The sequence below is a fragment of the Schistocerca nitens genome, chromosome 5, assembly GCF_023898315.1.
Source record: "Schistocerca nitens isolate TAMUIC-IGC-003100 chromosome 5, iqSchNite1.1, whole genome shotgun sequence".
In the NCBI taxonomy this organism is placed as follows: Eukaryota; Metazoa; Arthropoda; class Insecta; order Orthoptera; family Acrididae; genus Schistocerca; species Schistocerca nitens.
This window is the reverse complement of record NC_064618.1, coordinates 135,416,880-135,432,599: the sequence shown is the minus strand read 5'-3', so window position 1 is coordinate 135,432,599 and position 15,720 is coordinate 135,416,880. Positions and strand designations below refer to the sequence as shown.

The 15,720-nt window shown below is 44.0% G+C and overlaps 1 protein-coding gene across 1 annotated transcript in view; it reads left to right on the top strand.

Annotated features, from left to right (window-relative positions):
* LOC126260309 (uncharacterized) overlaps positions 1-15,517 on the top strand; it is a 121,927-nt gene extending 106,410 nt beyond the window's left edge. The window contains exon 6 of the mRNA XM_049957633.1: positions 15,255-15,517. Coding sequence (XP_049813590.1) covers positions 15,255-15,383 — 129 coding nt within the window. The 3' untranslated portion in view covers positions 15,384-15,517. The remainder of the gene's footprint in view (positions 1-15,254) is intronic.
* Positions 15,518-15,720: the final 203 nt, after the last annotated feature.

Below are 15,720 nucleotides of genomic sequence, written 5' to 3'. Positions count from 1 at the left end.
TGTCTCTCTGCGATGGCTCCTATCCCCACTGTGACTATATCTCTCCTCCCATACCGGCATTCCTGCACTCCCACACTAACCCTGGCCTTACCACTGGGAGAGTGAACTATTGAATTGGAAATTGAAGAAGGAGGAATTCATCCTGAGACAAGACCTCAAACTCATTACCTCTTACCCCATCTCCACCTCCCCCCCCCCCCCCCAGAGACTGGGATTACTTGAGCATGGAGGCAGTCAAGTACAACAAACACTCTACAGGATTCTGGGGTAAGATCCGTCTGTTAGCGTCAACGTCAGAGCAACAGTCATCAGGTAGAACCTAAAGATAGCGACAACTATGTTTGGCCAAAATATGGTGGAGAACTTACGACGTGACCCAGAAAATACCCTATAAATACGCCACGAAAACATTAGATCCACATTCTTCCTCTCTCTCTCTCTCTCTGGGTAGAATGAATCACACACCCAATATCTTATTTGCACACTACTATTGTTTAAATTTAATGAATGGTGGCTCATTACCTTTAAAAGCGAAACAGTATGGCCTTTAAGAACATTTGTGAAGCAAGTGTGAGCGTTGATGATATAGGTCGGTCAGCATGAAACAATGAACTTGAAATACCTGCTGGCAAATTACAAATCGCATTGCTTGTTCAGTACTGACTAAATGGGACTTTTCACGTGTTAACTTTTAAAGAAAAATATGGTGGTGGAAAACATATCAAAGAAAAGTGTAATTTTGTTGCTCACAGTGACATGATGGTAGTCAGAAAACAAAACCTCATTTGAAAGAGAAAGCTGCTAAACATAAATGTTTCAAGGGTATTAGACCATTGATTGTGCCTTACTGCTCTAACAAAAAGGCATGGATTAGAACAGAATCGTTCAATGAGAGCTTTTGAACTAGGACAAAGACATGAAAAAATAGGAGTACAAATCCTGTTTTTTTCAGGGCACTTGTGCAATTTACAATAACCAAAGCCTCTAGATAATATGGGACTTCATTTTTTCCGGTAAAACCATTTTAGTATTACCACTGCTTGACCTGGGAGTAGCTCAGTATTTTAAGATTTTATTCCATTAAAAAGTTGTGTCATTGGTGCTGCATAGCATCTACGACGGTCAGAGGCCTTACATTACACTATTGACAGCAACAACTGTGAGTAATAAAGTATGAAAGAAAGTTATCTTGATGGTGTTGGTCTACCTGTAAGTTCCATCATGAACTAATTCTTTTTCGTAAGACCTCTGGAATAACATTATGTTTAGGAACCAATACTTACTTGGTTGTATCTATATTCAACAATATTGTTGAGAACGACAAAAATAATTGTGCATATAATCTTGTGTGTGTGTGTGTGTGTGTGTGTGTGTGTGTGTGTGTGTGTGTGTGTGTGTTCGCTTAGAACGCCTGTGAGTGGCCTATTTCCAAGAAAGAGGCGTGGCCTAAGAAGGAACATGTGCCAATTTCCCTCCCCACTTCTCTCCTCGCCATCCAACCTGCTCTGCATGTGCATGTGCTTCAAAAGTACGGAGCAGAAGCCCCATAGATATACTACTAAAGTGATTGTTTTTAAGATTTTTATGTGCTTGTGAGACGAAGAAGTTTTGTCCTGACTTAAAAATGCGAATATATTGGTACAATAGGTTTTAATTGGCAGCCACTAAAAGATCATTTATCGTACTCTTTGTACTGACTACGGCATTTCATAGCATTCAAAAGATGGTAAGTGCGGTGAAGCACATACGTAACGTTTAACAGACGTTGCAAGGAAGTGTTTAAATTAACTGCATTGTATTGTACTGTATGGAACTGGGGACCACTGCGGGCTCTGTCCCCGCCGTAGCCCGCAGTGGTACACAACCCCACAACAGGCTACTTAACGAATTTCATTAAAAGCTATGAGGTACACTGACGGAAAAAGATCGCAACACCTAAAAATAATTAATGTAGAGAATGAAATTGTGGGAATACATTTGCCTAGGTAACGTATGTAAGTGATTGACATTACAAGATGAAAGGTTAATGTAAGTGCGAGATAAGCCACTGCAAATGTGAAATGGTGGTACATTAATAACCGGTGTAACCGCCGAAATGTTGACTGCAAGCATGCATACATGCATTCATTATATTGTACAGGTGCCAGATGTCAGTTTGTGGCATGGAGTTCCATGCCTGTTGCACTTGGTCGGTCAATACAAGGACAGTTAATGGTGGTTGTGGATGACGCTGGAGTTGTCGTCCCATGATGTCCCATATGTGCTCGATTCGAAACAGATCTGTGGATCGAACAGGCCAAGGCAACATGTCGACACTGTAGAGCACGCTGGGTTACAACAGCGGTATGTGAGAGAGAGTTATCATGTTGGGAAACACCCCCTGGAATGCTGCTCATGAATGGCGGTGGCGGTGGTGGTTAGTGTTTAACGTCCCGTCGACAACGAGGTCATTAGAGACGGAGCTCATGCTAAGGTTAGGGAAGGAGGAACCATCCCGGCATTTGCCTGAAGCGATTTAGGGAAATCACGGAAAACCTAAATCAGGATGGCTGGAGACGGGATTGAACCGTCGTCGTCCGGAATGCGAGTCCAGTGTGCTAACCACTGCGCCACCTCGCTCGGTCTCATGAATGCCAGCACAACAGGTCGAGTCACCAGAGTGACGTACAAATCTGCAGTCAGGGTAAGTGGGATAATCATAAGAGTGCTCCAGCTGTCATACGAAATTGCACCCCAGACCATAATTCCAGGCGTTGCTCCAGTGTGTTAGCAACTGGCCTCCTTGTAACCAACACAGGCCATCACTGACGCCGAGGCTCAGATAGCTTTCATCAGAAAATACAACAGAACTTGCCTTCCAATGAGCTCTTCCTTGACGCCACTGAAGTTGCAAATGCCGGTTGTTTGGGGTCAGTGGAATGCAAGCTACATGGCGTCTGGCTCGATTTGTGACAGTTCGTTGTATCACTGAGGTGGAAAATGTTGCTCAATTTTTTGCTGTACATGCAGTACGATGCGGCAGAGCTATACGCCGAATGATGGTAGAGCCGTCCGCCCCCGGTAGCTGAGTGGTCAGCGCGCCAGACTGTCAATCCTCAGTGCCCGGGTTCGATTCCCGGCTGGGTCGGAGATTTTCTCCGCTCAGGGACTGGGTGTTGTGTTGTCCTGACCATCATCATTTCATCCCCATCGACGCGCAAGTCGCCGAAGTCTTGCACCAGGCGAGCGGTCTACCCGACGGGAGGCCCTCGTCACACGACATTATTATTATGGTAGAGCCACGTGGCCGTCCGGAACGAGGTCTTATTGCGAGAGTACATTCTCGTGACCACTGCTGCCAGCAATCGTGTGCAGTGGCTACATTCCTGCCAAGTCTTCCTGCAATATTGCAAAAGCAACATCCAGTTTCTCGTACCTTGCTACACGACCTTGTTCGAACTCAGTGTGGTGTTGGTAATGGCGTCTTTGTCGCCGTAAAAGCTTTGTTAGCTAACATCAACTCACCACGTGCAGTCTCAAAGGTAACTAACGTTCGCCACCGTTACAGCCTATATTTAAAGCAATCTCGATTTGCATCCTCGTAGTGGCGCTACTACTCCCACCTTTATGCGACTGTCGCGAAATTTGAATAATGATCATCTTTTAGATGTAGAAACATGTCTACCAACTTTCGTTTACGTCGGACAACTCCTTCTTGCTGTTGCGATTTTTTCCTTCGATGTATGGTGGTTTAACTCCTGAAGAATTGAGTTCTAAAAGTTATAGAAGAACTGTATATTCTGGTGAAAAAGAATAGTCAGATTCGTGACTGGAATATGCAGAGATCTTCTAGTGGCCGGCCTAGGTGGCCGCGCGGTTCTAGGCGCTACAGTCTGGAACCGCGCGACCGCTACGGTCGCAGGTTCGAATCCTGACTCGGGCATGGATGTTTGTGATGTCCTTAGGTTGGTTAGGTTTAAGTAGTTCTAAGTTCTAGGGGACTGATGACCTCAGAAGTTAAAAGTCGCATAGTGCTCAGAGAACCATTCTTATAGTGATTGTACGTTCATAGCTCTTAGTCAAAATGTATTTTATTAAGTCATCCTTTCTTGAGATAATAGAAAATTTCCTTTTCTCTCTATAAAAATGTACAAAAAAGTAGAAAAAATTTCTATGACGGTTCGGCAGTCCCGTCCGCTCCTTTTGTCTTTCTGTTCAAAAATGTTCAAATGTGTGTGAAATCTTATGGGACTTAACTGCTAGGGTCATCAGTCCCTAAGTTTACACACTACTTAACCTAAATTATCCTAAGGACAAACACACACCCATGCCCGAGGGAGGAATCTCCGCCGGGACCAGCCGCACATTCCATGACTGCAGCGCCCAAGACCGCTCGGCTAATCCCGCGCGGCCCTTTTGTCTTTCTGGCTTGCACAAAATTATTAATGTTCCTCCACAGCGCCGGCCGGAGTGGCCGTGCGGTACTAGGCGCTACAGTCTGGAACCGAGCGACCCCTACGGTCGCAGGTTCGAATCCTGCCTCGGGCATGGATGTGTGAGCTGTCCTTAGGTTAGTTAGGTTTAATTAGTTCTAAGTTCTAGGCGACTGATGACCTCAGAAGTTAAGTCGCATAGTGCTCAGAGCCATTTGAACCAGCCATCCTCCACAGCAAACCCCGATGTTCAAAAATCTGAAAAAGGAGTGAAAAGATAAAAAGCCAGTTGTCAAACTGTGAAAAATGACCATTAAATCATTTATTTCGATTGCTAAAAGGAATGGTCCAAATGGCTCTAAGCACTATGGGACTTAGCATCTGAGGTCATCAGTCTCCTAGACTTAGAACTACTTAAACCTAACTAACCTAAGGACATCACACACATCCGTGCTCGAGGCAGGATTCGAACCTGCGGCCGTAGCAGCAGCGCGGTTGCAGACTGAAGCGCCTAAAACCGCTCGGTCACAGCGGCCGGCGCCAAAAGGAACTAATCACAAGTAAGGAGAACCTAGTCACAAACGAAAAGCGAGTGTTGTAGTATTGTGTTTCGCAAACTATTGCTACCAATGTTGATGATACCTCCAGCGGTTTACAAACGGTGCGTCTTCTCACAAGCATTAAAGGTTCGATAAATAATAGCGTATAAAACTAGTATTTCCGACCTCTGGTTCCTTGTCACAAGATATGAAGTTTCGGGTCCTCTGAAATAGAAAGGTGGAATGATGTACAACGTCCTGTCGGCAGCTAGGTTATTAGCGACTGATCACAATCTCAGAATGGAAATGGATGAAAAAGAAATCGTTCGTATGCATTTCCCAGCAGTTGCTTTAAACAGATTAGGAAAACCACGCGCAAGTTAGCTGTAGGTTGACGGGCATGTGTTCGAACCCCTCCACTTTGGAATGAGACACCCGGTGTCATAACCACTGCGTCAACCCGCAAGCGCACTCTGATGTTTATCCCACTCATGTAGTCTTTGTTAGTCCTAAAAATCTGAATGACCGCGTGCGCTGAAGAGCACTGTAGGCAGTGCACCATGCTCTTTCTTTCATGAGTATTTTCCTCGTCTTGGGACGTATTTTATCAGTGGTTCATAAGCTCCAGCGGCCGATAGCGTAGGCCGTCGGAAGACCTAACAGATTCTGTGCCATGCGAGCCATCCTAGTCGGACATCGTCGCTGGTGCACTGGAACAAAAGAAATATTGCTACCCAGGGAAATCATCACACTAAAACCCCTTCGGAGCAGAATAACTTCATTTCAGGTGCAATGATCTATGCACGGGATTTACTTCGAGGATGACCAAAAAAGTTATCGCTGGCTTTCTGTTAACGTCATTAAATCAGTTGACAACCATATGAAGAGAGCAAAAAGTAATAAATGGAAACACACACAACACTGGTGTAATATTCTACAATATTTATTATTTATTTCACAAAGCGATTTTTGCCTGTCAGGTACAAAGATAAACATGGCAAGCATTGAAATTTTTGTACTACCTTAAATTTTAAGCTAGTTCATCTACAAGAGTATCTACGTTTCCAAACACTGTTCCTTTTCCCGCCACTTGTAACTGCAGATATACTCAGATTCCCATCTGCCGGCCGCTGTGGTCGAGCGGTTCTAGGCGCTTCAGTCCGGAACAACGCGACTGCTACGGTTGCAGGTTCGAATCGTGCCTCGGGCTTGGATGTTCCCAGGTTAGTTAGGTTTAAGTAGTACTAAGTTACGTCTCAAAAATGATATCGACTGGAAGTGCAAAATGGTTAAGCAGGGATGGCTAGAGGACAAATGTAAGGATGCAGAGGCTTATCTCACTAGGGGTAAGATAGATACTGCCTACAGGAAAATTAAACAGACCTTTGGAGAAAGGAGAAACACTTCTATGAATATCAAGAGCTCAGATGGAAACTCAGTTCTAAGCAAAGAAGGGAAAGCAGAATGGTGGAAGGAGTATATAGAGGGTCTATACAAGGGCGATGTACTTGAGGACAATATTATGGAAATGGAAGAGGATGTAGATGAAGATGAAATGGGAGATAGGATACTGTGTGAAGAGTTTGACAGAGCACTGAAAGACCTGAGTCGAAACAAGGCCCCGGGAGTAGACAACATTCCATTAGAACTACTGACGGCCTTGGGAGAGCCAGTCCTGACAAAATTCTACCATCTGGTGAGCAAGATGTATGAGACAGGCGAAATACCCTCAGGCTTCAAGAAGAATATAATAATTCCAATCCCAAAGAAAGCAGGTGTTGACAGATGTGAAAATTACCGAACTATCAGTTTAATAAGTCACAGCTGCAAAAAACTAACACGAACTCTTTACAGACGAATGGAAAAACTGATAGAAGCCGACCTCAGGGAAGATCAGTTTGGATTCCGTAGAAATGTTGGCACACGGGAGGCAATACTGACCCTACGACTTATGTTACAAAATAGATTAAGGAAAGGCAAACCTACATTTCTAGCATTTGTAGACTTAGAGACAATGTTGATTGGAAGACTCTCTTTCAAATTTTGAAGGTGGCAGGGGTAAAATACAGGGAGCGAAAGGCTATTCACAATTTGTACAGAAACCAGATGGCAGTTATAAGAGTCGAGGGGTATGAAAGGGAAGCAGTGGTTGGGAAGGGAGTGAGACAGGGTTGTAGCCTAACCCCGATGTTATTCAATCTGTATATTGAGCAAGCAGTAAAGGAAACAAAAGAAAAGTTCGGATTAGGTATTAAAATACATGGATAAGAAATAAAAACGTTGAGGTTCGCCGATGACATTGTAAATCTGTCAGAGACAGCAAAGGACTTGGAAGAGCAGTTGAACGGAATGGACAGTGTCTTGAAAGGAGGGTATAAGATGAACATCAACAAAAGCAAAACGAGGATAATGGAATGTAGTCGAATTAAGTCGGGTGATGCTGAAGGAATTAGATTAGGAAATGAGACACTTAGAGTAGTAAAGGAGTTTTGCTATTTGGGGAGCAAAATAACTGATGATGGTCGAAGTAGAGAGGATATAAAATGTAGACTGGCAATGGCAAGGAAAGCGTTTCTGAAGAAGAGAAATTTGTTGACATCGAGTATAGATTTAAATGTCAGTAAGTAGTTTCTGAAAGTATTTCTATGGAGTATAGCCATGTATGGAAGTGAAAAGTGGACGATAAATAGTTTAGACAAAAAGAGAATAGAATCTTTCGAAATGTGGTGCTACAGAAGAACGCTGAAGATTAGATGGGTAGATCACATAACTAATGAGGAGGTATTGAATAGAATTAGCGAAAAGAGGAGCTTGTGGCACAACTTGACTAGGAGAAGGGATCGGTTGGTAGGACATGTTTTGAGACATCGAGGGATCACCAATTTAGTACTGGAGGGTAGCGTGAAGGGTAAAAATCGTAGAGGAGACCAAGAGATGAATACACTAAGCAGATTCAGAAGGATATAGGCTGCAGTTGGTACTGGAAGATGATGAAGCTTGCACAGGATAGAGTAGCATGGAGAGCTGCATCAAACCAGTCTCAGGACTGAAGACAACAACAACAACAACAAGTTCTAGGGGACTGATGACCTCAGATGTTAAGTCCCATTGTGCTAAGAGCTGTAATTTCTCTCGTCTTGTTAGAAGTATATTACATTGTGTAATCACAGCCGCTTCAATTACCTGCTTAATCTGATTAGTATATCTTATCTGTAATTTAGCCCCAATGACGGACGAAGATGTGTCTGGAAACGCCCCGGACGGCGATGGGATACCAACCAGATTGTCGTCAGCCATACGGCCCGACATTCGTGAGTGACTGTCTGTGGTGACATGTCATTTCATAGTAGGTCCCCTTTGGTTGTCATCCGCGGCACCCTTACAACCTTACAATACATACAGCGGTACGTCGACAATATTCTATGCTTTTCTTTTTTTTTTTTTTTTTTTTTTTCAACTTGTCGTAGGCTTACATTTCAGCAAGATAATGCCCGCCCGCAACGGTGAAAGTTTCTACTACTTGCCTCCGTGTCTACCAAACTCGACCTTTGCCAGCAAGGTCGCCGGAGCTCTTCCCAATTGAGAACGCTTGGAGCGTTATGGGCAGGGCCTTCCAACCAGCTTGCGATTTTGACGATTCAACGCGACAGTTGAATAGAATTTGGCAACATATCCAACAGGGGGACATTCAACAACTCTATCAGTCAGTGCACAAGGAGCTGAGATGCATCAACCCGTGACTGACTTGCCCAATTTGTGAAGCTCTTTCTCTTGGATAAATCATCCAATTTTTGTGAAATGGTAACTATTTGTTTGTCCGTAAATGTACATCACTTCTATCGATTTCCGTCCCATCTTAGAGTGTAGTATGTCGTGTCTTGCGAATGTATCACGTAGACGTTCTTAGAATATTTAGCCCCATTCATCCCGTCTACATACACACTCCGCAAATCTGGCGGAGGCTGTTTGTGCTACTGCTATCCATTCCCTCCCGTGTTCCACTCGCAAATGGAGCGACGTATAATGACTGTCTATAAGCTTCCGTATGAGTCGTTATTTCTCTTACCCTCGCGCGAGATGTGTGTTGCTGGCAGTAGGATCGTTCTGCAGTCTGTCGCAAGTGCCGCTTCTCTTATCTTTCCCAGTATTTCGCAAAAAAAAGTCTTCTTCGTTTCAGGCATTCACATAAGAGTTCATGTACCATACCCTCGCTCACTGTTCAAATCTACCGCTGACAAATCTAGCAACAGGCCTCTGATTTTTTTCTTTATGTCTTTCTTTAAACCAAACTGGTGGGGATCCCAAAAAGTCGAGCTGTACCCTGTATGCAGTCTGATTTATAAATGAGATACAGTTTCCTAGAATTCTCACATTAAACTAAAGTCCACCATTCGCCTTCCTTGTAGCTGAACTTACGTGCTCGTTACATTTCATAAAGCTCTGCAACGTTTATTTAATCGGCGTAATCGTGTGAAGCAGCACACAATTTATACTGCATTCGAACATCATAAGATTGTTATTCCCACTCAGGTACATTAAGTTACATTTTTCCACATGAGTCACACCAACCAAAAGTTCTGTCCAAGTCGTCCTGCGTCGTCCTGCAGTCACTTAAAGACGAACTGTCCCGTACACTACGGCGTCAGCAGCAAACTGTCGCAGACTGCTGTTCACTCCGTCCCTCAGACTGATGATGTGTATACTCTTAGAAAACAAGAGAGTCCTGTCACACTTCCATGAGTCATTCCTGACGAAACCTTTATATCCGATGAACACTCGCCGTAAAGGACAACGTACTGGTGGGTTCTACTATTAAACAGACGTCGACCCATTCCCACGTCCAAGAACTTATTCCGCATGCTTGGATCTATGTAAACAGTATGCACTGGGGCACAGTGTCAAACGCTTTTCGGAAATATAGGAATATGGGATATGCCCGTTGCCGTTCAACCACGGCTCGCAGGATGTCGTGCGATAAAGCTGCAAGCTGAGTTTCGCACTACCGATGATTTCTAAATCGGCAGACAAAAACATTTCTCTTTCATTGTAGTAAAACTTATAATTTTCCCAAGGTTTTGACGGCCGGAGTGGCCGTGCGATTCTAGGGGCTACAGTCTGGAGCCGAGCGACCGCTAAGGTCGCAGGTTCGAATCCTGCCTCAGAACTTAAGTCGCATAGTGCTCAGAGCCATTTGAACCATTTGAACCCACGGTTCTGCATCACTTAGACTGGGGGGACGATCGAATTTTTGGAGCGTATTATCTTTGTCCGGCCCTTAGCTTAATACTGCAACTTCTTCACGTTCCCAAATGCCGGAGAATTTGCACTGTAATACGCACAGCACAAATTCTGTGTAGCTGCGGTTCTTGCTTACATGGTAACTCCTGCACAACTTCAAGAGGAATCTTATTTGGATTGGGGGCTTTTCTTCTCCAATGGTGCAAATGGCTCTGAGCACTATGGTACTTAACAGCTATGGTCATCAGTCCCCTAGAACTTAGAACTACTTAAACCTAACTAACCTAAGGACATCACACAACACCCAGCCACCACGAGGCAGAGAAAATCCCTGACCCCGCCGGGAATCGAACCCGGGAACCCGGGCATGGGAAGCGAGAACGCTACCGCACGACCACGAGATGCGGGCTTTCTTCTCCAAAACTCATGTATAATATTTATTATTTCCTCGCCAGGGAAACTCTCAAGTTATTGTCATAAGAACTGATTAAAGTCTCTTTACCTAATTTTGCTCTTGGGCGTCCCCGTGTTTTTAACCAACGCAGTGTAGCACAGGTAACAACACGCTAGCTGCCTCTCGTAACGCTACAGTTGCCCGTACCACTACCCCTTCCTGTTGAAATCCCCTCCAAGACAATACCTAAAAACAAGGTCTACGGGTCTGTAGTTCAGCCCTTTCTCACCTAATCAACATGACTGTCGACAATTCCCATTTGCACCCAAACTTTCACTTATTGTTTAATTCAAGCCTTCGATCTCTGTCTTCGTCTAAGAAACTTCTCTGACACAGCAGCCTTACTCTGTTTAAAGACTTTCTGTTGTCATCAAACTCAGTCGATCGTGGAGTACAGTGTAGTCCAACAGCCCTCGGCGGCAAATCGAAACGCGGAGGAAAACGTAAGAAAACGCGTAATAAAGAGAGACCGAAAGGAAACGTGGCTCCTGTGAGAATGGTTCAAATGGCTCTGAGCACTATGGGACTGCTGAGGTCATCAATCCCCTAGAACTTAGAACTACTTAAACCTAACTAACCTAAGGACATCACACACATCCATGCCCGAGGCAGGATTCGAATCAGCGACCGTAGCGGTCGCACGGTTCCAGACTGTAGCGCCTAGAGTCGCTCGGCCACTCCGACCGGCCTGTGAGAATGACAGAGACACAAAATGTTCAGGAATGAGATGACATAATCTATTTCCCAGCGTGCAGGGAGGCGTGACAAAGCAGCCGCAGGGGAATGATACATTATCTGGTGGGTCACGAACCTTACCCGAGCTATCTGAAAAGGATAAACCACACACGGTGTGACGTACTCAAATGTAGCTGCCAGAAACTTCGAACCTTGCGATATGAGAGTGCGATGGAGAATCAGCAGCAACGATTAAAGTCTAGAAAATCTTCCAGGATAAAGCTCCGTGTGAAATTCTGATTGCTGAAATGCTGCGACACAAACTGAACAGAATCATGTATAGGATTTATTCTTAAAAGCTATAAATGTTCTTACAAAATGAAAAAGGAACAATGGGGATAAAAGGCAGGCACAGAATTAGTAGAGGACAGGCTATGGGAACACTTATTATTTCTGCTATATTCACCATGCATTCTTTTCGAATGTGGCCGTGTGATGCAGTGGGTATCGGTCTCTTGGCATCCCTAGGATTTTTCTGTCTGACGCTCCTTTCCTCTGTGGCAATAATATAAGTGAAAAGGGCCGAGTTGCACTGCGTTATACTGTAAATATCCCTGTAACTGGGTAGGTAAGTTTAAAGGAATGCGAAATCATACCACCTCCTGTAGGACTACGCGTAGTAAAGCTCTATGGTGTTGATACCAACCCTCGCGCCGATGACAGCTTTTCCCATTAATGTGTATAAAAGGGATACATTAAGAGAGGCGACATTTATTTCTGGAGAAGTTCGTTCAATGTGAGATTAGGTGAAATGAACAAGACAAACAATAAACACGTTGTAATTCTTCAGGCTTTCCCGGCGAGATCTTGACAGTATGGACAAGATCCTCCAATACTGCAGTCTCAGGTCGCACCTGAAGAAGGCAACGAGTTACGTGGCCGAAATATTGTGCCAGAGCGACACAAACATCCGGCAGTAGACCCGATTATTCCACAATAAATACGTTATCCGATCAAAAGTATGTAGGACATTAATGTAGGATGCGTTCACCTTTCGCCTTTATGACAGCTTGAACTATGCTAGGGACAATTTCAGTGAGGTATCTGAGCGTCTGTGTAAGAATGACAGCCCATTGTTCATTAAAAGCCGAAAACAGGACAGGTTGTGAAGTTGGACGCAGAGGACCAGAGCAAAGTCGACGTTATAACTCACCCCACAAGTGTTCCAATTGGTTCGGGTATGTAACTGACCACAAACCGTTGTCCCACAGATGCTGCCTTATGGGACAGGGTGCACTGTCATGCTAATACGAACAATCATCGTCTTCGAACTGTTCCTCTACAGTACGCAGTACACAGTGCTGTATAATGTGTTCATATTCTTTCTGATTTAGCATTTTCATAAGCGCAATAGGGGGGCCACATCCTAACCATCTAAGACGCCCCCATGCCGTAACACCTCCTCCTCTGCGCTTTACTGTTGACGCTAAATATGACGGCCGGTAACGTTCTCTAGGATTTCACGAAATCCAAATCCTTCTGTCGCACTGCCGGAGGGTACAGCGTGATTCACCGCAGCGTATCACTCGCTTCTAGTCATCCAGTATTCAGTGCCGTCGCTCCTTACGCCACCTCAAGCATAGCTCAGAATTGGCTACAGAAACATGTGGCTCGTGAGGTGATGCTCGACCACTGTACCACGTTCCTTTCAACTCCCTACGCGGTGACTGCGCTAGCCGGGCTGCTGGTAGCACTATGGAAGTCACGAGAGATCCCTTCCACTAATTTCATGAGATTTTTTACAACCACTCTCCGCAGTGCTCGAAGATCACTGTCTTGGCTTCACTGTGGTTGTTCGTGTAGTGTGACGCATTTTCACTTGACAGTCATATATCACCAACAGTGGACCTGGGCAGCGTTAGAAGGGTTGAAATATCCCTGCTGAATCTGTTACTCGGGTGACAACCAGTGAACAGTGAATTGTCCACACTGGAAGTCCTGGCCGACCATTCTGCTGTTAATGCTTAGCTACTGACAAAACAGTATTATCCGCTTTCTTTTATACTGGCCTCTCGTGACGTAATGTGGTTAATCCCGCATGACATAGAGGTGTCGCGATACTTTTGCTCAGACAATGTACAGTTCAAATCTGAATTTCAGTGAATATGACATTTACTTTCACAACGTACAGACGCAGTCGAAAGAATTCTCACAGCGTGTGGGTGAGATTACCAACATTTTTTTGGCCTTCCCTTATAACCCTGTCATTCGCTCACCTTTGTTAACTTTTGGCCTGGGTTTTTTGCCATTTCACTACAAGTATTTCTTGCTGTGTGAAAAAGATTTCTTTTCCTTATCTTCTACGATAAACCATAAGGTTTCACCCAAGGTACATGAAATTCACTTAACAATTCCTTTTGATGCTACAACGTCTTTTCTTACCAACTGTTAATTTTTATTATCAAAATTAAAGTTTTTCTTAACTGAGACTTAAACGACAAGAACAATTTTTCATTTCGTGGAAAGGAATGAAAAACAGTAATAAAATAATATTATCGGTTTTGATGATTATATATTCCTTTGCTCTTCAAATTTAAGGTAATTTCTCCTTCTTCGGAAATGCTGTATGCCTCTGTCTCCGTATGTTCTAGAAATAAAATGTATGCTTCCAGGATGAAATTTTTACTTTGCAGTGGAGTGTGCGCTGATATGAAACTTCCTGGCGGATTAAAGCTGTGAGTCGGACCGATACTCGAACTCGGCACACTTGCCTTATCGCGGGCAAGTGCTCTACCAACCCTTTTTTTTTTTTTTTTTTTTTGCGGACATGACATCCGTCGAAGTTCTTTGTTGATCCTTTCACTCAGTTTTTTTTTTATTACAGAGGCCAGCTAGCTCTCTGACCGAACACGCTGAGCTACCGTGCCGGCGAACTGAGTTATCCAAGCACGACTCCCGACCCGTCCTCATAGTTTCAATTCTGCCAGTACCTCGTCTCCTACCTTCCAAACTTCACAGAAGCTTTATTGATTGGCGACTCCGTAGAGTGCTGTGTGCACAACGACCATTGAATAAATAAAATTAGAAGGAAGGTCATTCAATTAATGATTTGCAAGCGCACATTTGATATTTTGTGGTAGTCTCCTGCCAAATAAAGTAAGGTTAAGTCTTCACGTGACATGTCACATAGAGGGCGTTCCAAGCCCCTGTCACACTGAGGTCTGCTGTATAGGTGAATGTAAACAGCGGCTTCTGTTACTGCTAATAACTAGACACGAGCTTTAATTTGTACGCTAAAGGTATGTTCTTACCAACAGTTGGTTTATACTCAGGTGTATTTGTGGATGTGTGTTTCTTATTCACTGATCGCTACGTAAAAATTTTTAACTCCCAGCACTGAAGATGATCATTATGTGATCGAAAATCGATTTTGCTGTTAATAAATCATCAACATTACCGTCAACGCTGACCTTCCTTCTAATTTTATTTATTCACAGAAACTGTTCTGCGAAGGTACTGGCAGAATTGAAACTGTGAGGACGGGTCGTGAGTCGTGCTTGAGTAGCTCAGTTGGTAGAGCACTTGCCAACGAAAAGGCAAAAGTCCCGAGTTTGAGTCTCGGTCCGTCACACAGTTTTAACCTGCTAGAAAGTTTCAAATTTATGCTTCTTTATAAATCTCAAAAATTCTGATATTATTTAGAAATCCAATCACTAGGTCATTCCATTTCGTCGTACCAATTCTGTCTTATTGTATCGCCCTTATATTCAAGTGTACGAGTTATATATTTAAAACAGAAATTTCGTAATTTTGTTAGGCAGCGTTCGTCTTTTCTGGCTGCAAACTCCATTGCATCACTATAGGCAATCAGTTGTGTTCATATGAAAAACTGCCGCAGCAAGAGCCACAAAAAACTAACTTGTCGTGTGTTTGCAGATGATGCAGGACGCTTTCTCGTACCTCATGGTGATGCGCAGTCTGATTGGTTCCAAAGACAGCGCGTCGCCTGCCGGTGATGGGCAGGAAGTGTCTGTGGCAGCAAGCAACCACACGCTGACGCTCTGACCACTTCGCTGTCACTACACCACACACACACCTGTGCTCCACTGCCTCTGGGAACAGCACCAGCCATCAACATCCGATTGAATATTACTTTTCTCAGTCTTAAATTAATGTAATATTCAGTTTTCCTTGTTGAAATGACTACCACAGCATCTCTTTGTTTGTAATACAAATAAAAGACCTGTAATAATATAATATTCGCGGTTGTGATTTGTCTGACAGCAATTGCTTCAGGTGAGTACTGGGACATTTCTTTACTGGATGCCGTATTACCGAAATGTGGTGCCCAACCGTGAACGTAAGGTGACGTCAACATCAGAACAACCGGCAGAAGGTTGTT